The 24,943-nt window shown below is 44.6% G+C and overlaps 1 gene segment (V, D, J or C); it reads left to right on the top strand.

Moving 5' to 3' along the window:
- Window positions 1–816: 816 nt before the first annotated feature.
- On the top strand, window positions 817–1,285 carry LOC130364771 (Ig heavy chain V region 6.96-like). The segment is given in 2 exon segments: window positions 817–862; window positions 954–1,285. Coding segments are annotated over 2 exon segments (378 nt in total).
- The last annotated feature ends 23,658 nt before the right edge of the window (window positions 1,286–24,943 follow it).

Below are 24,943 nucleotides of genomic sequence, written 5' to 3'. Positions count from 1 at the left end.
TTTTTTTTGGGGGGGGGGGGGTTAACATTTGACAGAAAATGGACAATGGACATGTACTTTCTTTTGAATAGAATTTTGACATTGGACCAAAAACTGCAGTGGTGGTACTCCAAAAAAAAATTACCATGCAAAATCCAAACTTTAGACAGAGGGGGGTGTATCAAAACCTGTGTATAGGAAAAGTGGTGCATTTGCCTATAGAAACCAATTGGATTGGTTCTTTTATTTTTCAGAAACCTTTTTAAAAAAAAGCAATTTAATTGGTTGGTGCGGGTAACTGCACTACTCTTCTTCTACACAGGTTTTGATAAAGCTCCCCCATATTCTTCAAATGCACAAGATGTGTCTCGGTGTCACTGTTTTGTGTTCGTAGAGTCATATGCCAAAATGTTGGTGCACATAAGCCAGGCTCCTTGCCCAGAAGCCATGCCCCTTTCTCATAAAATACAGCATCTAAAAAGTGTTTAAAACACATACTATATGACAGATTTTTGGAGCAAATTATGACAGAATTCTGGTGCGTTTGGATAGTAAATCTGCCCCAATGTGTAAACATCAATATAGATATGATTTCAGTCACTAAAAAACACTTGTACAAAAATAGTGCATGAAACATCTTATGTAAAAAAAAAAGAATAAAACATTTAAACCCTTTTAGATTATCATGCACAGACTGTATATGATAAATGAACAGTTGTTTATATACCCATAATAGGTAAATGAGGTGACGTCACTTCCTATAGTGTAAGATCTCCCCCATAATAAAGACAGTGATGCCAGCTCACACATCACCTCCTACATCTACACCTAGCAGCAATGAAGACTTTCCTGCTCCTCTTTATATCACTGGCCTGCTTGTCAGGTGACCATTACTAGAACATTACAATAAAGATATTACTATCACTATGATGAGATGTTTCTATGGATGTCACCTTATTCTCTCTATTTTCCAGGTGTCCAGTCTCAGCAACTTGTCCAGTCATCAGACCCAGTGGTGATAAAGCCCGGGAATTCCTATAGAGCCTCATGTACGGCTTCTGGATTCACCTTCAGTAGCTCTAATATGTACTGGGTTAGACAGCGTCCTGGCGGAGAATTACAGTGGGTTGCATATATTGGTAGCGGTGGGGGCGGCACAAGCTATCATGATTCTGTTCAAGGACGATTCACAATCTCCAGAAATAACAATAATAACCTGTTATATCTACAAATGACCAACATGAAGACTGAGGACTCTGCCGTGTATTACTGTGCAAGACACACACTAATAGAATACAATGTCTGAGTGTAACAGAAACTGAGATAAAGATTTGTCACTTGTCACTAGATGGCAGTAGAGTATTTATTGATTTTTTTTTATACAACAATTTTGATAAAGAGCATCAAATTCTCCCCCACCCTCCTTCCCCCTACAAATTCATGCATAGTAACATGCATCACGATACAATGTGAAGCTCAAAAGATTAACAGATCTATGCAAAACATAACTGTCAAAATAGATATTGTTTGTATCTTAACATATAGATATCCTACAATTTATATATTACCAGCTGCATCCTGGGCAAAGAGAAGGAACAAGTGAGATGCAGGTGGCAGAGCATTTTATTGAGCCGATGGGGACATAGTTTATGTGAAGTTAAATATGTGAAAATTCAATATTTTAAGTATAATTTTAAAGTCTATCCAAGTTTATATGGGCAAGAGAATGATTAACCACAGTATACATTTTCTCATAGGTCTTTACATTTCTTAAAGTAGCTCTATAGTATAGATATATTTTCTTGTGTACTTATCCAATGCATCATGGAAGTCAATTCTGCAAAACAAAAACAAAAAAAACACGCCAATGTTAATCTACTCGATTTCTTACTATGTATAATATGTAGCTTTCTGCTACATTTATGCAATCAATCATAGGGATATGGGGAGATTTATCAAAACCTGTGTAGAAGAAGAATGGTGCAGTCGCCCATAGCAACCAATCAGATCGATTCTGAGCCCATAAAAATGAAAGAAGTGATCTAATTGGTTGCTTTGGGCAACTGCACCACTCTTCCTCTACACAGGTTTTGATAAATCTCCCCAATAGTCTATATATCCCACAATACAAATAAATGGATTTAGGGATATGAAGAGATAATAAACTGAATTAATCAAATTCATAAATGTCCTCCAGTAATGTAGTAGTTTTGAGTAGTTCCACATCATGTGCATAATGACTGCTTTATTATCCTTTGCAAGGATTAACCCCTTAAGGACACAGCCCATTTTGGCCTTAAGTACACAGCCACAGACTGGTTACCCTAATTTTACCCTAAGAAGTACGGTAAACCCCCAATTTTTTTTTGAGCAAGGAAATTTAAACAAAAATCCCAATTTAGCAAATTCGGGGGGTTTCGTTTTCACGCTGTACACTTTACGGTAATAATTACATGTTTTCTTTATTCTCTGGGTCAATACAATTAAAATGATGAATGTGAGTAAAGAAAGTAGGCTGCACTCACCAGGATTGCATGCAGTATATTCTTTATTCCAAAGCAAGTTCAGGGATGGTTAAAAGTACATGGCCATGGAGAACAAGAGGCAAGGACACCAGAGGCAATCATGTGTGACAACTGTTTCATGGGTCACGCTCACTTCATCAGACCATGCTCCCTAGTGTCATCAGTGCCAGTAAATACTCTTGCATCTTGACGTTACAGGTGGGCGTGTAACAAAAGGTGTGAAAGATTAAAAACATTTTTAAAAAGTAATTCATAATACAAAATGCAACAGTGAAAACAGAAATTACAGAAATATACCTAGACCTAAGGCTCTATCTATCTATCTATCTATCTATCTATCTTGCTTCAGTTTGAAGCAAAGTTTTGTTACGATTTAGGCCATCTCTAGGGGGGGATTCTCTCTATTCCAAAGAAGGCAACAGTAGTAGGATTACTTTTATGTACTTGCTGAAAATGCTCAATAACCCTGGGAGATCCCTTACCTGATTTCAGGGACTAAAGGTGATGTTGCAGATGTATATACAGCGGGCGTGTAGTACTGCCAGTCACGCGCTGCGCTCCGGCCATGAGCGCAGTGTCCTGGGGTCCCAGGGTCCCCGTCTAAACTCCACTCCCCGATATGGTCCGAGTCATCAGCCACACAGGTTAGAGGATCCACATCCAGCTCCGTTACAGCAATATCCGGCCATGGATCCAGCTGGGTTCCTCTGCCTGAAAGTCCGGATCTCGCTTCCATCGTGGCGCTCCAGTCACAGCAGTTGGCCCAGCAGGCACAGCAGGTGTACCAGTTATCCGCCATGAGGCAGCAGTTGCTAACTGCTCAGCAGCATCCGTCACAACCACAGCCTCCTCCTGCTCCAGTGCTCCCTCCCGCTGCTGCCGTCTCCTCCGGAACGAAACTCCACTTGTCACTTCCAGAGAAATACGAAGGGGATTCCAAGTCCTGTCGGGGTTTCGTGACTCAGTGCTCCATGCACATCGAACTCTATGCAGAACTGTTCCCTTCGGAACGAGAAAAGGTGGCCTTCGTCATTACTCTCTTAACTTGAAGGGCTTTGGCCTGGGCAACACAACTTTGGGATCGCAGTAATGCTCTCACAACCAATCTCCAGGCTTTCCTAACGGAATTTCGGGGTGTCTTTGAAGAACCTTCCCAAGCCTCCTCGGCATTACTGAATCTTTTGCAGGGTAACTCCTCTGTGGGCGAGTATGCAATTCAGTTTCATACCATGGCATCTGAGCTATCATGGAACAATGAGGCTCTTTGCACCACCTTCAAGAAAGGATTCTCCAGTTACATCAAGGATGCCCTTGCTGCCCGGGAACTGCCTTCTACCTTAAATGATCTTATACAGCTGGCATCCCGGATTGATATCCGTTTCTCTGAGTGACGTGAGGAACTTCCCCAAGAAAAGGAGTCTGCACGACCTCGGCGCTTCCTTCGTCTGGCACCTGTCTTCCCGCAACCACCGCAACCTTCTATGTTGTCTCCCGCAGTGGAGGCTATGCAAGTCGATCGGTCTCGCCTGACCATGCAGGAAAGAACTCGCTGACGAATGGAGAATATATGCCTATACTGCGCCAGTGCGGATCATTTCCTAGAAGATTGTCCTTTATGTCCACACTCAGGAAAACAATCTCACTTGGGGTTTGTGGGAGAGGCCTCCCTAGGTGTGAATACACATCTCCACGCTTGAATTTGACGGTCCAGCTTTTTCTACCCTTCAAAGAGTTTGTCTCTGTTCTAGCCTTCTTGGACTCTGGTTCCATGGGAAATTTTAATGATGCCTCCCTAGTACATAGGTATCATCTTCCTGTATCTTGCTTGTTAAAGCCCTTGTACATCTCTACGGTCAATGGAGAAAGACTGGACTTTACTGTGCTGTACCGCACTGAACTGTTGTCTATGCAGGTCAAAGTCTCACATAAGGAGAACTTGTCTTTCTATGTACTATTGTACTTCTCCTCTCCTGCTAGGCCTTCCATAGTTGCAACTCCATGCCACGCAGCTGGAAATTAAAACAGGAGAAGTTCTTAATTGGGGTCCGCATTGCAGAACCATTGTATTCAAATACGCTTGATTAAACTGAAACCTTCTTCTTGTCCTCTGCCCGGTTTGCCTTCATTCCTACATGACTTTTCCAATGTCTTTAGTGAAAAACAAGCTGAAGTGTTACCACCACATCGTCCATATGACTGTCCTATTGAGTTACTGCCCGGCTCCACACCTCCTCGGGGCAAAATCTGTCCCTGAAATTCAGGCTATGTCTAAATACGTTCATAGTTACATAGTTACATAGTTAGTACGGTCGAAAAAAGACATATGTCCATCAAGTTCAACCAGGGAATTAAGGGGTAGGGGTGTGGCGCGATATTGGGGAAGGGATGGGATTTTATATTTCTTCATAAGCATTAATGTTATTCAGGAGAATTCAGGAGAATCTTCAAAAGGGGTTTATCAGGAAGTCCTCTTCCCCTGCCGGAGCTGGGTTCTTCTTCGTATAAAAGAAAGACAGGTCTCTGCGACCTTGCATCGACTACCGAGGCTTGAACAAAATTACAATAAAGAACCAGTACCCACTTCCTTTAATCTCAGAATTATTTGATCGTCTGTGGGGTGCCAGGATCTTCTCTAAACTAGATCTTCGTGGGGCCTATAATTTGATTCGTATACGAGAAGGGGACGAGTGGAAGACTGCATTTAATACTTGTGACGGACATTTTGAGTATCTGATGATGCCATCTGGACTCTGTACTGCTCTGGCAGTGTTCCAGGAGTTTGTCAATGTCATTTTTCATGATCTCCTATACTTCTGTATTGTTGTCTATTTGGATGACATTCTCATCTACTCGCTCAATGTTCAGACTCATCGTTCTCACCTCTGCCAAGTTTTACAGCACCTCCAAAACAATCATCTCTATGCAAAACTTGAAAAGTGTACTTTTGAGAGGACCAGCCTGCTGTTTCTGGGGTATAATGTTACCAGTCAAGGTCTGCAAATGGATCCTAACAAGTTGTCCACTGTACTGGATTGGCCTCGACCTTCTGGCTTGAAAGCAATTCAGCGCTTCCTTGGCTTTGCCAATTATTATTGGCAATTTATTCTGCACTATTTCACCTTGGTTACCCCCATCGTCTGGACTCCTGAGGCCGAAGAAGCGTTCAAACTGTTAAAATCCGCCTTCGCTTCTGCTCCTGTGTTGTCAAGACCAGATCCAGGCAAGCCATTTATTTTGGAAGTGGATACTTCTTCTGTTGGCGCAGGTGCTGTTTTGATACAAAAATCATCCAAAGGAAAAACGGTCTTTTCTCTAAAACTTTCTCTCCCACGGAGAGAAATTATACAATTGGAGATTGTAAGCTCTTGGCTATTAAGTTGGCCTTGGAAGAATGGTGTCATCTCTTGGAGGGCTTTGTACATCCACTTACCATTTATACTGACCACAAGAACTTGCTATATATACAGACTGCCCATCGTCTCAACCCTCGACAGGCTCGCTAGTCTCTGTTCTTCTCCAAATTTTACTTTTTTATCTATCTAGATCCTCTGAGATTCAAGATCAAGATTTACACCCTCAGCATATTATACCTCCTGATCATCTCCTTTGCGAAGTACCATCAACTCTCCAGCACCTGCCTCCTGGGAAGACCTACGTTACTCCCCGCCTACAACTCCGAATCTTGAAATGAGTTAATTCCTCTTGGTTGGCTGGTCATGCCGGTATACGTAAGTCCTTGCAGCTCACCTCCCGACAGTATTGGTGGCCAACTCTAAGAAAAGATGTCTTTGACTTTGTTTGTTCCTGTTCGGTCTGTGCCCAGGACAAGACCCCTCGTGCCAAGCCTACTGGTCTATCACAGTTCCAGTTCCTGAGCTGCCCTGGACTGACATAGCAATGGACTTTATTACTGACCTTCCTTCTTACAACGGCAATACGGTTATTTGTGTTGTTGTGGACTGATTTTCTAAAATGGCTAATTTTGTACCCTTGCCAGGTTTGTCATCTGCACCACAGCTTTCCAAGCTATTCCTTGCTCATATCTTTCATCTCCATGGATTGCTTACTCATATTGCTTCTGATCGAGGGGTTCAGTTTGTCTCCAAGTTCTGGAGGGCCCTCTGTTCTCGTCTACAATTAAATTGGACTTCTCGGTTTACCACCCTCAATCCAATGGTCAGGTCAAAAGGGTGAATCAGGTCCTGGGGGACTATCTTTGCCATTTTGTCTCTGCTCGTCAAGACGACTGGGCTGATTTACTACCCTGGGCCGAATTTTCTTATAACCATAGGGATTCTGAATCCACTGGAACTTCACCCTTCTTTGTGGTTTATGGGCTTCATCCTTGTCCTCCTCTTCCTTTGTCTTCTTCCTCAAGAGTACCTATGGCTGACGAACTGGTACGGAATATCGCCTCCATCTGGCAGAAGACTCGTTGTTACGCCGAGCGCTCCGGGTCCCCGCTCCTCCCCGGAGCGCTCGCAACATCCTCGCAACTGCAGCGCCCCGGTCAGATCTGCTGACCGGGTGCGCTGCGATTCCTCTCCCAGCCGGGATGCGATTCGCGATGCGGGTGGCGCCCGCTCGCGATGCGCACCCCGGCTCCCGTACCTGACTCGCTCTCCGTCGGTCCTGTTCCGGCGCGCGCGGCCCCGCTCCCAAGGGCGCGCGCGCGCCGGGTCTCTGCGATTTAAAGGGCCACTGCGCCGCTGATTGGCGCAGTTGGTTCAATCAGTGTGTTCACCTGTGCACTCCCTATTTATACCTCACTTCCCCTGCACTCCCTCGCCGGATCTTGTTGCCATTGTGCCAGTGAAAGCGTTTCCTTGTGTGTTCCTAGCCTGTGTTCCAGACCTCCTGCCGTTGCCCCTGACTACGATCCTTGCTGCCTGCCCCGACCTTCTGCTACGTCCGACCTTGCTCTTGTCTACTCCCTTGTACCGCGCCTATCTTCAGCAGTCAGAGAGGTTGAGCCGTTGCTAGTGGATACGACCTGGTTACTACCGCCGCTGCAAGACCATCCCGCTTTGCGGCGGGCTCTGGTGAATACCAGTAGTAACTTAGAACCGGTCCACTAGCACGGTCCACGCCAATCCCTCTCTGGCACAGAGGATCCACCTCCTGCCAGCCGCATCGTGACAGTAGATCCGGCCATGGATCCCGCTGAAGTTCCACTGCCAGCTGTCGTCGACCTCACCACGGTGGTTGCCCAGCAGTCGCAACAGATAGCGCAACAAGGCCACCAGCTGTCTCAACTTACCGTGATGCTACAGCAACTACTACCACAGCTTCAGCAATCATCTCCTCCGCCAGCTCCTGCACCTCCTCCGCAGCGAGTGGCCACTTCCGGCCTACGACTATCCTTGTCGGATAAATTTGATGGGGACTCTAAGTTTTGCCGTGGCTTTCTTTCACAATGTTCCCTGCACTTGGAGATGATGTCGGACCAGTTTCCTACTGAAAGGTCTAAGGTGGCTTTCGTAGTCAGCCTTCTGTCTGGGAAAGCTCTGTCATGGGCCACACCGCTCTGGGACCGCAATGACCCCGTCACTGCCTCTGTACACTCCTTCTTCTCGGAAATTCGAAGTGTCTTTGAGGAACCTGCCCGAGCCTCTTCTGCTGAGACTGCCCTGCTGAACCTGGTCCAGGGTAATTCTTCCGTTGGCGAGTACGCCATCCAATTCCGTACTCTTGCTTCCGAATTATCCTGGAATAATGAGGCCCTCTGCGCGACCTTTAAAAAAGGCCTATCCAGCAACATTAAAGATGTTCTGGTCGCACGAGAAATTCCTGCTAACCTGCATGAACTCATTCATCTAGCCACTCGCATTGACATGCGTTTTTCCGAAAGGCGTCAGGAGCTCCGCCAGGATATGGACTTTGTTCGCACGAGGCGTTTTTTCTCCCCGGCTCCTCTCTCCTCTGGTCCTCTGCAATCCGTTCCTGTGCCTCCCGCCGTGGAGGCTATGCAAGTTGACCGGTCTCGCTTGACACCTCAAGAGAGGACACGACGCCGCATGGAGAATCTTTGCCTGTACTGTGCCGGTACCGAACACTTCCTGAAGGATTGTCCTATCCGTCTTCCCCGCCTAGAAAGACGTACGCTGACTCCGCACAAAGGTGAGACAGTTCTTGGTGTCAACTCTGCTTCTCCACGCCTTACTGTGCCTGTGCGGATATCTGCCTCTACCTTCTCCTTCTCTACTATGGCCTTCTTGGATTCCGGATCTGCAGGAAATTTTATTTTGGCCTCTCTCATCAACAGGTTCAACATCCCGGTGACCAGTCTCGCCAGACCCCTCTACATCAATTGTGTTAACAATGAAAGATTGGACTGTACCGTGCGTTACCGCACGGAACCCCTCCTAATGTGCATCGGACCTCATCACGAAAAAATTGAGTTTTTGGTCCTCTCCAATTGCACTTCCGAAATTCTCCTTGGACTACCGTGGCTTCAACGCCATTCCCCAACCTTTGATTGGTCCACAGGAGAGATCAAGAGCTGGGGTACATCTTGTTTCAAGGACTGTCTTAAACCGGTTCCCAGTACCCCCTGCCGTGACCCTGTGGTTCCCCCTGTAACCGGTCTCCCTAAGGCTTATATGGACTATGCTGACGTATTTTGCAAAAAGCAAGCTGAGACTTTACCTCCTCACAGGCCTTATGACTGTCCTATTGACCTCCTCCCGGGCACTACTCCACCCCGGGGCAGAATTTATCCTCTGTCCGCCCCAGAGACTCTTGCTATGTCTGAATACATCCAGGAAAATTTAAAAAAGGGGTTTATCCGCAAATCCTCCTCTCCTGCCGGAGCTGGATTTTTCTTTGTGTCCAAAAAAGATGGCTCCCTACGTCCTTGCATTGATTACCGCGGACTTAATAAAATCACGGTAAAGAACCGCTACCCCCTACCTCTTATCTCAGAACTCTTTGATCGCCTTCAAGGTGCCCACATCTTTACCAAACTGGACTTAAGAGGTGCTTATAATCTCATCCGCATCAGGGAGGGGGACGAATGGAAAACCGCATTTAACACCAGAGATGGACACTTTGAGTATCTGGTCATGCCCTTTGGCCTGTGCAACGCCCCTGCCGTCTTCCAAGACTTTGTTAATGAAATTTTTCGTGATCTTTTATATTCCTGTGTTGTTGTGTATCTGGACGATATTCTGATTTTTTCTGCCAACTTAGAAGAACACCGCCAGCATGTCCGCATGGTTCTTCAGAGACTTCGAGACAATCAACTTTATGCCAAAATGGAGAAATGTCTGTTTGAATGTCAATCTCTTCCTTTCCTAGGATACTTGGTCTCTGGCCAGGGACTACAAATGGACCCAGATAAACTCTCTGCCGTCTTAGATTGGCCACGCCCCTCCGGACTCCGTGCTATCCAACGTTTTTTGGGGTTCGCCAATTATTACAGACAATTCATTCCACATTTTTCCACTATTGTGGCTCCTATCGTGGCTTTAACCAAGAAGAATGCCAATCCTAAGTCCTGGTCTCCCCAAGCGGAAGACGCATTTAAACGGCTCAAGTCTGCCTTTTCTTCTGCTCCCATGCTCTCCAGACCTGACCCATCTAAACCCTTCCTATTGGAGGTTGATGCCTCCTCAGTGGGAGCTGGAGCGGTCCTTCTACAAAAAAATTCTTCCGGGCATGCTGTTACTTGTGGTTTTTTTTCTAGGACCTTCTCTCCGGCGGAGAGGAACTACTCCATCGGGGATCGAGAACTACTGGCCATTAAATTGGCACTTGAGGAATGGAGGCATCTTCTGGAGGGATCAAAATTTCCAGTTATCATTTACACCGATCACAAGAATCTCTCCTATCTCCAGTCTGCCCAACGGCTGAATCCTCGCCAGGCCAGGTGGTCGTTGTTCTTTGCCCGTTTTAACTTTGAAATTCATTTTCACCCTGCCGACAAGAACATTAGGGCCGATGCTCTCTCTTGTTCCTCGGATGCCTCGGAAGTAGAGGTCTCTCCGCAACACATCATTCCTCCTGACTGTCTGATTTCCACCTCTCCAGCCTCCATCAGGCAAACTCCTCCAGGGAAGACCTTCGTTTCTCCACGCCAACGTCTCGGGATTCTCAAATGGGGTCACTCCTCCCACCTCGCAGGCCATGCGGGCATCAAAAAGTCCTTGCAACTCATCTCTCGTTTCCATTGGTGGCCGACTCTGGAGACAGATGTTGTTGATTTTGTGCGGGCCTGTACTGTCTGTGCCCGGGATAAGACTCCTTGCCAGAAGCCTGCTGGTCTCCTTCATCCTCTGCCTGTCCCCGAACAGCCTTGGTCTCTGATTGGTATGGACTTTATTACAGACCTACCCCCATCCCGTGGCAACACTGTTGTTTGGGTGGTCGTTGATCGATTTTCCAAGATGGCACATTTCATTCCTCTTCCTGGTCTTCCTTCAGCGCCTCAGTTGGCAAAACAATTTTTTGTACACATTTTTCGTCTTCACGGTTTGCCCACGCAGATCGTCTCGGATAGAGGCGTCCAATTCGTGTCAAAATTCTGGAGGGCCCTCTGTAAACAACTCAAGATTAAATTAAACTTCTCTTCTGCTTATCATCCTCAATCCAATGGGCAAGTTGAAAGAATTAACCAGGTTCTGGGTGACTATTTACGGCATTTTGTTTCCTCCCGCCAGGATGACTGGGCAGATCTTCTACCATGGGCCGAATTCTCATACAACTTCAGAGTCTCTGAATCTTCTGCTAAATCCCCATTTTTCGTGGTGTACGGCCGTCACCCTCTTCCCCCCCTCCCTACTCCCTTGCCCTCTGGTTTGCCCGCTGTGGATGAAGTGACTCGTGATCTTTCCACCATATGGAAAGAGACCCAAAATTCTCTTCTACAGGCTTCATCTCGCATGAAAAGGTTTGCCGATAAGAAAAGAAGAACTCCCCCCATTTTTGCTCCCGGAGACAAGGTATGGCTCTCCGCTAAATATGTCCGCTTTCGTGTCCCCAGTTACAAACTGGGACCACGCTATCTTGGTCCCTTCAAAGTCTTGTGCCAGATTAATCCTGTCTCTTACAAACTCCTTCTTCCTCCTTCTCTTCGTATTCCCAATGCCTTCCATGTCTCTCTCCTTAAACCTCTCATCATCAACCGTTTCTCTCCCAAACTTGTTTCTCCCACTCCTGTTTCCGGCTCTTCTGACATCTTCTCCGTGAAAGAGATACTGGCCTCCAAGACGGTCAGAGGGAAAAAAAATTTTTTGGTTGATTGGGAGGGCTGTGGTCCAGAAGAGAGATCCTGGGAACCTGAGGACAACATCCTAGACAAAAGTCTGGTCCTCAGGTTCTCAGGCTCCAAGAAGAGGGGGAGACCCAAGGGGGGGGGTACTGTTACGCCGAGCGCTCCGGGTCCCCGCTCCTCCCCGGAGCGCTCGCAACATCCTCGCAAATGCAGTGCCCCGGTCAGATCTGCTGACCGGGTGCGCTGCGATTCCTCTCCCAGCCGGGATGCGATTCGCGATGCGGGTGGGGCCCGCTCGCGATGCGCACCCCGGCTCCCGTACCTGACTCGCTCTCCGTCGGTCCTGTCCCGGCGCGCGCGGCCCCGCTCCCTAGGACGCGCGCGTGCCGGGTCTCTGCGATTTAAAGGGCCACTGTGCCGCTAATTGCGCAGTTGGTTCAATCAGTGTGTTCACCTGTGCACTCCCTATTTATACCTCACTTCCCCTGCACTCCCTCGCCGGATCTTGTTGCCATTGTGCCAGTGAAAGTGTTTCCTTGTGTGTTCCTAGCCTGTGTTCCAGACCTCCTGACTACGATCCTTGCTGCCTGCCCCGACCTTCTGCTACGTCCGACCTTGCTCTTGTCTACTCCCTTGTACCGCGCCTATCTTCAGCAGTCAGAGAGGTTGAGCCGTTGCTAGTGGATACGACCTGGTTACTACCGCCGCTGCAAGACCATCCCGCTTTGCGGCGGGCTCTGGTGAATACCAGTAGTAACTTAGAACAAGTCCACTAGCACGGTCCACGCCAATCCCTCTCTGGCACAGAGGATCCACCTCCTGCCAGCCGCATCATGAGACTCGTCACTTCCTTCTGCATGCTACGACCCGTATGAAGTCGCAAACGGACAGGAAAAGATGCCTTTCTCCTGAGTTCTCCCCTGGGGACAAGGTGTGGTTGTCCTCCAGATACATCCGATTTAAGGTACTATCTTATAAACTGGCTCCACGTTTTTTGGGTCCCTATAAAGTCAAAAAACAACCTAATCCCATGGCTTAATCCCTCCATCTGCCCTCCTCTCTCTGGATCCCGAATTCCCTTCATGTCTCCCTCTTGAAGCCTGTCATCCACAACCACTTTTCTCAAAAGGACATCACGCCTTCCTACATCTCTGGTACCTCTGATGTTTTTGCTGTAAAGGAAATTCTTGGTTCCCAGCTGTTCAGAGGAAAATGCTTCTTTCTTGTGGATTGGGAAGGATTCGGTCCAGTGGAGAGGTCTTGGTAACCTCAGGACAATATCTTGGACCAGGATCTTTTAAAAAAGTTTCTGAGCCTCAAGAAGTGGAGGAGACCAAAGGGGGGGGGGGTACTGTCACGCGCTGCACTTTGGCTGCAAGCTCGGGCCTTGAGCGCAGTGTCCCGGGGTCCCCGTCTGCCGGTGGGGCTGGGATTCGCATCGCTGGATGCGCCCGCATGCGCATCCCAGCCCGTCACTTTCCCCACTCTGCTGCTTCTCTGTCTCAGCTCCGGTGCACCCGTCCCCATCTCCTAGGGCGGGCGCCAGCAGGAGCTCAGAAGTTTAACCCCTTAAGGACCAAGGATGTACCGGTACGTCCTGAGTCCTTTCCCTTTCTATAACGCGGGGCCACAACGTGGCTGGAACCCGTGGCTAATAGGGCGTGGTACTGATCGCGGTGCCGCGTGCTATTAACCCTTTAAACGCGGCGTTCAAAGTTGAATGCCGCGTCTAAAGTAAATCACTGCTGGTTAGCTCAGGGGGCTGTTCGGGATGTCCACGGCGAAATTGCGGCATACCGAACAGCTGTTAGACATGAGGAGGGTCTCCTACCTTGCCTCCTGGTGTCCGATCGCCAAATGACTGCTCAGTGCCTGAGATCCAGGCATGAGCAGTCAAGCAGCAGAATCATTGATCACTGGTTTCCTATGAGAAACCAGTGATCAATGTAAAAGATCAGTGTGTGCAGTGTTATAGCCCCCTATGGGAGCTATAACATTGCAAAAAAAAAGTGAAAAAAAAGTGAATAAAGATCATTTAACACTTCCCCTAATAAAAGTTTGAATCACCCCCCTTTTCCCATTTAAAAAAGAAAAGTGTAAATAAAAATAAACATATGTGGTATCACCGCATGCGGAAATGTCCGAATTATAAAAATATATAATTAATTAAACTGCAGAGTCAATGGCGTACGCGCAAAAACATTCCAAAGTTCAAAATAGTGCATTTTTGGTTACTTTTTCTATCATGAAAAAATGAATAAAAAGCGATCAACAAGTCCGATCAATACAAAAATGGTACCACTAAAAACGTCAGATCACAGCACAAAAAAATTAGCCCTCAAACTGCCCCATATGCGGAAAAATAAAAAAGTCAGAAGATGACAATTTTAAATGTATACATTTTCCTGCATGTAGTTATGATTTTTTTAGAAGTACGACAAAATCAAACCTATAAAAGTAGGGTTTCATTTTAATCGTATGGACCTACAGAATAAAGAGAATTTGTCATTTTTACCGAAAAATGTACTGCGTAGAAACAGAAGCCCCCAAAAGTTACAAAATGGCATTTTTTTTCAATTTTGTCACACAATGATTTTTTTTTCTGTTTCGCCGTAGATTTTTGGGTAAAATGACTGATGTCATTACAAAGTAGAATTGATGGCGCAAAAAAAAAGCCATCATATTGATTTTTAGGTGCAAAATTGAAAGAATTATTATTTTTTTTTAGGTAAGGAGGAAAAAAGCAAAGTGCAAAAACAGAAAAAACCCTGGTCCTTAAGGGGTTAAGGGGCCAGTGCGCCCATAATTAGTGTTTGCACCTGACACCACATTATAAGTCACTGCACCTCCCATACTTCCCTGCCGGATCTTCAGTGCCCCTAGCTTGAGATTAAGCGTTTCTTATTGCCTGTTTGCCTTAACCGTGTATTCAGACCTTCCCGCTACGTTAGTTGACTCCGCACCTTTGCCGCTTGCCTTGACCTTCTGCTACATTTGACTTCGCTACTGCCTTATCCTCTGGTACCTCACCTTGCCCAGCTACCTGTGTGGTCGAGCCGTGTCGGGGGGTAGCGACCTGGGTGTTGCCTGCTGCAGCAAGCCCATCCTGCCTTGCGGTTTAATAGCATTAGATATTGGGCTATGTTTAAAAAAGAAGCAGAAATGGGAGGCGTTTTGATTTTCACCCTGATTTTTACGATTTTTCCATTTTTTATATGTTTTATTTAGTAGGGCATTTATGTCTTGGTTGTTTGCTTTGACATAGTCATTATCAAGGACATGATTCGGGTAACTCCTAGATTTTACTCTTGTATATAGGTCTTTAGTTTGAATTTCAAAACAGTTTTGTGTGCTATTTATTCTACGTAATCTTAAACATTGACCGTTGGGTATGGTGGATTTTACATAACTGGGGTGATAAATCCTGTAATGTAAAACAGAGTTACCTGCAGTTGGTTTTCTGTACTGAATTGTTTGCATACCTTCTTCATTAATTTGGACCATCACGTCCAGGAATTCAAGTTCCATGTTGCTGGTTTTGAACGTGAATTTGAGATTCTTATTATTTATTGTATTTAGAGATGAGCGAATTTCTGAAAAATTTTATTTGGCTGATTCGCCAAATTTTCTGGAAAAATGTGGTTCAGTCCGTATTTATTTGTGGCGAATTGCTATAAAAATTTTTTATTTCCGGCCTACAGAGAAGCTCAATAGGGATGTAGAACACTTTGCCTTGTCCTAAAATGCATATGGAGCGTGCTGTGTTAGTGAAATAATACTGTTATTCAGTATGACATGCAGATTACAGGCATCGCTAATAGAATCACTGCCGCAGAGCGTCTGGGTGTGGCCGATTTTTTATGTAATTTTTATTTAATTTAATTTGAATTTATTCTGGTGAGCATCGAGCTGGCGGTCCTCCGCCAGGCGAGATACCACCTATTCCAGCCCCTGCCTCTTAGCGCCCCCTGACTGTGAAAGTGTGAATGTTTCACTTAATCAGTTATGGTTCATTGTTATCGCTCCAAGCTGTTTCATTGGATTCTTGTGATAATTCCACAGGTAATATGACGTCGACGACCATAGGGCCTCAGTTTTGAAAAGATTACATAGCTTTTTTATTTTATTTAAATTTAAGATTTATATCAGATTCCCAAGTTTAATGTCCTGGGGTTAACTAATACTGTATGACCGCAAAACCCAACCTAACAAGGAGTCACATGGCGGCCCAATGACAGAGCTTAGAGGTGGCAGCAGCATGAAGAGACCATAATCTCGCCGAATGACACAGCCTGGAATTGGCGCAGCAAGATGAGACCATATAGTGGCTGAATGACACAGCCTGGATTTGGCAGCAGCATGAGGGGACCATAGGGCCTCACAATCCCTAAAATTAAAGGGGTACTCCACTGCCGTTGTTTTTGTATGTACCTTGTTAATGCTGTTGTCTGTCTTTCTTGTGTTGCATTGTTTTTGTCAGCCTTGTAGCATTGACTTGTTTTGTGTGCTACTTTTCTTTCCATTTTCCATTTCCGTTTTCTCCCCCTCTCCAATCTACAACTTCCAGGCTGTCCCGCAGTGTTTTTTTTCACCTTTGTTTCCTGCCCTCTTTTCTGTTGTTGCGTCCTCTTTTTTCATTCTGTTCCGCCCTGTGGCCATCCTCTTTCATTTTCTATTCCTTATTTGGTTAGGTCTGGTCCTATGTCCTCCCTTTTGGTTTTCTTACTTGGTTTCCTTGGGAGCCGTGTGTTGTTGCAGCCACTCTTGCTAGCAGGCTGATCTCTTGATTGTAGCCCTATCACAGGCTTCAGATGCTGCTGATGTTCGTGTTGCTAGTCATGTGTTTTTTTTCCCCTAGCTGTTTTGTCTGTGTTCCGTTGTCGCTGCATGCTAAAGTGCTCTGTCAGCGCTCAGGTGGCTGATATTTCTCTTTATTTCTTCTGTATGTTGATATTTCTAATGTTTTGCTGCTTAGCATTCCTTTTTGTGATTTGTGGCATAGTCCCTCTCACCCATTATTTGTTATTACTTCTTTCAAAGTGAAACACTTTTTTTTTTTTTTCATTATGCTGTGTTTCTTTGTCCTGAATGGTATGTCAGCACTATCACCTCTCCCTTTTCCATGTCCTAACATATGTATTTGAATTTTATATTTCGTGCAAATCTATATGTTTGAATGTTTTCTGTAGCCTCCCAGTTTTTATTTAGCAACGACAATGTACCTTACAAGTTTTATCTAAAATGCAGTTTTCGGTTTTGGGGGTTGTGTGTTTGTTTATTAGCTTTTCTATTTTTATTTAATGGATTTATTTTTTGTTTTGTGGGGGATGGGGGGCTTGTTTTAATTTTGGGGGGAATTTAGACCATTTCTTAATTTTAAATTTAATTTTCATGTAGCAGACGTTTCCTTTTTTTTTGCTATTGTGCATCAAGATTTGGTTATGTGTGGTTGCTAGGGGAAAGTATACCTCTCTGGGGAAGATTTAGTTATACCTGTATGTCAAAAAATTGGATTAGTAGCTCATAGCAACCATTCTGTTTTTTTGTTTTTTGTTTTTTTTTTGCTGGCCAAGTTTCAGATTTCAACAGCTGATCTGTTTGGTTACTATTGGCAACTCAGTACAGGTATTGGTAACTATCCTCCTATGACTCTAGCTTTCTGTTTTTCCTTTCTATAATCTTGTTTGTAGTGTTTTTTGGATGTGGCCCTTTTTTTTAAATCTTGTTTCTACTTGACCGTTTGAACCAACATCATAAATGCCTGCATTGTGATTTTTTTTTTATATATATTTTTTTTTAGGGTCACCAATATAGGTCCATTTTGAAACCATCCACCAGAGCCGCGGTGAGCCTCACATCAGGATCCTGCTGACATGGATTTCCAGGCCAAAGGTGACTCGAAGGTAATTTTTGGGGCTTTTTTTGTCTTTTTGAAAACAATACGTTTCTGTGTCTAGTCATCATTGTTAGATAGTGTAATGTCCCAGGGTATTACCGTTAGGCCCTGTCAAGTTGAGTCCCTCAGTGGCCTGGGGGCTCCTCTGCAGGGACTCCCCTGTTGGTTTTATAAAGGTGTGTGTGTCACTTTAATGCTTAAACAGGATCCCTATGTATAGATAGTCTAGAGGACCTGTGGGAGGTCTCAAGGACCTGTGAGTAAGCCTGTCACATGTTATGTTATGCAGTCACATGATTTGTTGTCACATGTTCTCCCAGAGAGCACCAGCTTAACCTATGACCCACAGCTTGACCAATGGGCTTTAGTCCAGCCCCCCATGATATTAAGGGATGGCCATTACTATTCTGTCTCTTAGCACTTACCACCAGCTACCTTACTGAGCTCAGCTACCAGAGTACTCAGGGCAAGGGATCAGCATCTGGAAGGCCACAAAGCTACCATCTCTCCAGTAAGTCTATGTCTGCTGTCACTGAAACTAGTCAAGTCCTGCACATAGTCAAGTCAAGTCTAATTACAAGTCAAGTTAACTACAAGTATATTGATCCAGGAAGCTGTGAGGTCCTCTGGGTCCTGGCAACCTCTCTGGGAATTCTGGCCTTAGCTGTGAAGATAATTCCACCTGTCTTCTACTCAGTAAAGCCTCCGATTAACCATAACTGGTTGTGGACTCTCATTTCACTGCTAACAATTGGGAAAGCAGAGAATACGGGAGTGTGGTGTTCCGGAGCCCTAAAACCACACTGCGTCACGAACACTAGGGGGTTAATACCATCCAGCCCCCGGGGTTAATACCATCTGATCCCACCAACCTACACACGTGGTCCCACCATTACACCCAGTGGTTCATCACAATTTTGGCATCACGTACAGGATACAGGTGTGTGCCATAGCCACTCAGCCATCCAGTCAAGTCAGGCCACCCATCAACAGTGTGCGCCATATACAAGTTGCTTTCCCCAAGTCTGAACTGTGTCTTATACAAAGCCGCATACAGTCGCAGAAAAGTGTGCGCCAGCAAAGTGTACGGGACTGTGTCATTGAAATGAGTTTATGTGCTGGTGCTAAAGAAGTAGTGGGGGAGGTGAAAATTACAGTGTTGGTGGTGGCAAAGAAGTTTACAAAAGTTGGATTTACAATGTGCAAGATTAGAACGGAAGTAATGTTGCGCTCCAAAATGTCTGTTGTACCTGAAAGTGCTAAAGATCTGCTGGAAAAGCGCGCCAAAGGTTCCTGCCAGAGCTAACGTCCCAGGCACCAAAACAATGTCATGGTGTCCAGTCTGAAGTGGAACTTGAAAGGTCTGCCCCTTGTTGCTAGGGGGGCAAATGAAGAGGATGCACCGCTGAGCCGCTTCCGGTCCCAAGCCCCACTGATGACGTTCTTCTGGCTGGCAGCCATCTTGTTGGAGACCAATATAAAAGGCAAAGTTTAACCTCTTCAGTCTACCGGGAGTACAGGTGGAGAGCAGCAGCATGTCGGAGTCACAGCGAACCACGTGCACCGAGAGCCCTAAGATGGAGCCGGAGAATCGGAGGATTGCCGCGGTGGCAAAGATGTTCCACCAGCTATCAGAGCATCTGCACTGATTGTCCCTCGGGACGGACGACACCCAAAATGAAGGTGCCGCTACTGAAGGACAATGGCGAGTGGGTCAGAGGGCCATTGCCCGTGAGAGTGTCGCCTCATCACCGCAGCTGGGGTTCCTTTGCTGAGATCCCGACAGGATCTGATGTGAGTACCCCGACGGAAGCCAATTTTTCTACTCCCTCCTCCTCCAGCCCTGAGCCAGTACCCCAGGCCCCACAGCCTACAGCATGTCATCAGTCATCACAGCCATCAGTACGGCCAAGATCTGACCTCACTAGTCAGCTAATGATAGGGAGCCTCTCTGCTTCAATGGGTGGAGGCATCACTTGGTGGGAGAGATCAATCTGCAACTAATGCAACAGCTGTAGTCACCCTGATTGAAAACCACAGGTCTTTTGAATGGATGCAGCTCATTTATGTTTCAATGGGTGGGGTGGCTAATATGTGGGAGGGAGGAAAATTGAATTATGGGATTTGTAGGCAAAAAAGAAAAACTCAAAAAGGAAATACCAGTTCACAAAAAGCTAGCCACAGTGTTATGGTAATCTCACAAAATAGCAATTTAGCCCCAAGATAAGCACATAACCTTCCTAAGACTGTCCATTACTGTCTGGCAGGTATGTACTAAAATCACCTTAACAATGAAGGATGTATATTTACATCCTCCGCCGGCTCCCGCGACCCGCGACATATCGGGTCGGTCCTGGCGGCTATCAACGGCCGGGACCTGCGGCTAATACAGGACATCACCGATCGCGGTGATGCCCTGTATTAACCCTTCAGATGTGGCAATCAAAGCTGACGGCCGCATCTGAAGCAAAAGTGAAAGTATCACGGCTGCTCAGTCGGGCTGTTCGGGACCACCGCGGTGAAATTGCTGCATCCCAAACAGCTTACAGGACACAGGGAGGGCCCTTACCTGCCTCCTTGGGTGTCCGATCGGCGAATGACTGCTCTGTGCCTGAGATCCAGGCAGGAGCATTCAAGCGCCGATAACACTGATCACAGGCGTGTTAATACATGCCAGTGATCTGTGTAAAAGATCAGTGTGTGCAGTGTTATAGGTCCCTATGGGAGCTATAACACTGCAAAAAAAAAAATGTGTTAATAAAGATCATTTAACCCCTTCCCTAATAAAAGTTTGAATCACCACCCTTTTCCCATAAAAAATAAAATAACAGTGTAAATAAAAATAAACATATGTGGTATCGCCGCGTGCCTAAATGTCCGAACTATAAAAATATAACTTTAATTAAACCACACGGTTAATGGCCTACACGTAAAAAAATTCCAAAGTCCAAAAAAGCTTCTTTTTGGTCACTTTTTATACCATTAAAAAATGAATAAAAAGTGATCAAAAAGTCCAATCAAAACAAAAATGGTACCGATAAAAACTTCTGATCACGGCGCAAAAAATGGTCCTTTCACCAACCTGTACGTGGAAAATTAAAAAGTTATATGGGTCAGAAGAGGAAATTTTTAAACATATAAATTTTCCTGCATGTAGTAAGGATTTTTTCCAGAAGTACGACAAAATGTAACCTATATAAGTAGGGTACCATTTTAACCGTATGGACCTACAAAATAATAATAAGGTGTCATTTTTACCGAAATATGCACTGCATAGAAACGGAAGCCCCCAAAAGTTACAAAATGGGGTTTTTTCTTCGATTTTGTCGCACAATTATTTTTTTTCCGTTTTGACGTGGATTTTGGGGTAAAATGACTAATGTCACTGCAAAGTAGAATTGGTGATGCCAAAAATAAGCCATAATATGGATTTTTAGGTGGAAAATTGAAAGGGTTATGATTTTTAAAAGGTAAGGAGAAAAAACGAAAATGCAACAACTGAAAAACCCTGCGTCCTTAAGGGGTTAAAATGGGCAGAGTCCCTAAGAGGTTAAAGGGGTATTCCATTAAAAACATTTTTTTTGTTTCATATGAACTGGCTTCAGAAAGTTAAACAGATTTGTAAATTACTTCTATTAAAAACATCTTAATCCTTCCAGTACTTCTCGGCTGCTGAAGTTGAGTTGTTCTTTTCTGGCAGACAACAGTGCTCCCTGCGGACACCTCTGTCTGTCTCAGGAACTGTCCAAAGCTGGAGCAAATACCCATAGCAAATCTCTCCTGCTCTGGACAGTTCCTGAGACAGACAGAGGTGTCATTAGAGAGTACTGTTGTCAGACAGAAAAGAACAACTCAACTTCCGCAGCTGATAAGTACTGGAAGGATTAAGATTTTTAAGAGAAGTAATTTATAAATCTGTTTAACTTTGTGGAGCCAGCTGATATAATTTTATTTTTTACTGGAATACCCCTTTAACCCCTTAAGGACCCAGACAATTTTTACCTTAGGACCCAGCCATTTTTTGCACATCTGACCACTGTCACTTTAAGCATTAATAACTCTGGGATGCTTTTACTTTTCATTCTGATTCCGAAATAGCTTTTTTCGTGACATATTCTACTTTATGTTAGTGGTAAAATGTTGTCATCATTTCTTGGTGAAAAATTCCAAAATTTGATAAAAAATTTAAAATATAGCATTTTTTTAAATTTTGGAGCTTTCTGCTTATAAGGAAAATGGATATTCCAAGTAAATTATATTTTGATTCACATATACAATATGTCTACTTTATATTTTCATCATAAAGTTGACATGTTTTTACTTTTGGAACATATCAGAGGGCTTCAAAGTTCAACAGCAATTTTCCACTTTTTCACAAAATTTTCAAAATCGAAATTTTTCAGGGACCAGTTCAGGTTTGAAGTGGATTTGAAGGGCCTTCATATTAGAAATACCCCATAAATGACCCCATCATAAAAACTGCACCCATCAAAGTATTCAAAATGACATTCAAAAAGTTGGTTAACCCTTTAGGTGTTTCACATGAATTGCAGCAAATTGAAGGAGAAAATTCAAAATCTTCATTGTTTACACTCGCATGTTCTTGTAGACCCAGTTTTTGAATTTTTATAAGGGGTAAAAGGAGATAAATCATTCTAAAATTTGTAACCCAATTTCTCTCGAGTAAGGAAATACCTCATATGTGTATGTCAAGTGCTCTGTAGATGCACTACAAGGCTCAGAATGGAAGGAGCAACAGTGGGATTTTGGAGAGTGAGTTTTTCTGAAATGGTTTTTTGGGGGCATGTCACATTTAAGAAGCCCCTATGGTGCCAAAACAGCAAAAAAAAAAAAAAAAACACATGGCCTACTATTTTGGAAACTACACCCCTCAAGGAATCTAACAAGGGGTACAGTGAGCCTTAACACCCCACAGGTGTTTCATGACTTTTTGTTAAAGTTGGATGTGTAAATGATTTTTTTTTTTCACTAAAATGCTAGTTTACTCCCAAATTTTTAATTTTTACAAGGGGTAATAGGAGAAAATTCCCTCCAAAATTTTTAACCCCATCTCTTCTGAGTATGGAAATACCCCATGTGTGAATGTCAAGTGCACTGCGGGCGCACTACAGGGCTCAGAAGAGAAAGAGTCACATTTGGCAAACAAATTTTGCTGAAATGGTTTTTGGGGGGCATGTCGCATTTAGGAAGCCCCTATGGTGCCAGAACAGCAAAAAAAAATCAAAAATAAAACCACATGACCTACTATCTTGTAAACTACACCCCTCAAGAAACATAACAAGGGGTACAGTGAGCCTTAACACCCCACAGGTGTTTCACGACTTTTCATTAAAGTTGGATGTGTAAATGAATTTTTTTTCACTAAAATGCTGGTTTTCCCCCAAATTTGAAAATTTTACAAGGGGTAATAGGAGAAAATGCCCCACAAAATTTGTAAGACCATCTATTCTGAGTATGGAAATACCCCATGTGTGGACGTCATGTGCTGCCCAAAATTTGTAACCCCATCTGTTCTGAGTATGGAAATACCCCATGTGTGGACGTCAAGTGCACTGCAGGCGAACTACAATGCTCAGAAAAGGAGGAGTCACATTTGAAAATTTTGCTGAAATGAGGGTGGTGGTGGTGGGGGGGGGGGGGGGGGGGTTGCATGTCGCATTTAGCCAGAACAGCAAAAAAATAAAACAAACCCACATGGCATACTATTTTGGAAACTACACCCCTCAAGGCACGCAACAAGGGGTACAGTGAGCCTTAACACCCCTCAGGTGTTTGATAAATGTTCATTAAAGTGGGATGTGAAAAGGAAAAAAATTATTTTTTACACTAAAATGCTGGGGTTACCCAAAATTTTTCAATTTCACAAGTAGTAACAAGAGAAAATGTCACTGCAAATTTGTAAGTACATTTCTTTGGAGTAAGGACATACCTCATATCTGGACATAAACAGCTCTGCGGGTGCACACCGTTCTCGGAAGAGAAGGAGCGCATTCAGGGGTCTTGAGTTTTTACATAGCTGCCTGTGGAGCCAGAACAGCGGGACCCCCCTCAAGGAGCGTTACATGGGGTAAATTACTAACAAGGGGTACAGTGGGACATAAAATTATAAAACAGGTTATGTTCCCAGAATGATGACCCAGAGCATAGCCAACACTAAAAAATTTGCCCACCCCAAACCCTACGCTCTGAATCATCATTCTGGGAATGTGATGTGTGTGGCCTTCCCTAACCTGTTGCCTCAAATGCTCACCCCGCTCAGGTGGAGAGAGAGCGCTGTGCATTAGAGACAACATAAAAAAGTCCCCTATGATAGGGACTCAGTGACCCATGACCCATTTTTGGAAAAAATACCCCCAGAGGTCTTATCAGTTTTTTTATTTTATTTATTTTATATAAGAGTTTTTTGGGCAATTTAGTGGTTTTATGGGGTTAAAACTTGAAATGTACTCTGGACTTGCTACATTGGGGTCAAATTATGGAAAATTAAAATGAAAAGGGAAAATTTAGTACTAGTACTCCATGGAAGTATGATACTCCCTGAAGCAGTTTTTAATGCAGAGACCCGAATGATCGGGGCAAGTGTCACATTGAGTGGTGGTATCCTTCTATATCCCCCTCTTGTGACACACTCTGCATTTTTTCTGGGATCAGTTCCTTGGGAACTCCGGCCTGCTCTTTCCCGGTCGCTAAAGATCAGGGTCCTTAGGACTTCTTCTTAGAACTGGAGGAATGTCCCTGTGTTGCCAGCGTACTGGGACAGTAGTGTTGAGCGGCATAGGCCATATTCGAATTCGCGAATATTCGCGAATATATGGACGAATATTCATCATATATTCGGAAAATTTGCATATTTGTAATATTCTCGTTTTATTTTCGCATATGCCAAAAATTTGCATATACGAAAATTTAAATATGCGAAAATTAGCATATACAAAAATTAGCATAAGCTAAAATTTGCATATGCGTAAATTCACACGCCAGTCTCACTCACACAGTAGTATTAGAGCCTTCTTTGCACCACACAAGCTGGAAGCAGAGAGGGGTGATCACTGTGATGTGTACTGTGAAAAAAAAAAAAGTTTTCATGGGTAAGGGCACGGGACTCACCCTTGGGCATGGGTGTCTGGATCAAATTTAGAGGGAGGCCTCTCTGGTTCTTCCGCACGGCCCCACAAGCGGTTGTGGATCTGGTGACAAGGGATGTGAACTGAGGGATGCTGGTATAAAAGTTGTCCACGTACACGTGGTAACCCTCATCCAGCAATGGGTGCACAAAATCCCAACGATTTTCCCGCTAACACCCAGAGT

The sequence above is a fragment of the Hyla sarda genome, chromosome 1 (genome assembly GCF_029499605.1).
Source record: "Hyla sarda isolate aHylSar1 chromosome 1, aHylSar1.hap1, whole genome shotgun sequence".
NCBI lineage: Eukaryota > Metazoa > Chordata > Amphibia > Anura > Hylidae > Hyla > Hyla sarda.
This window is presented reverse-complemented; position numbering and strand designations above follow the sequence as displayed.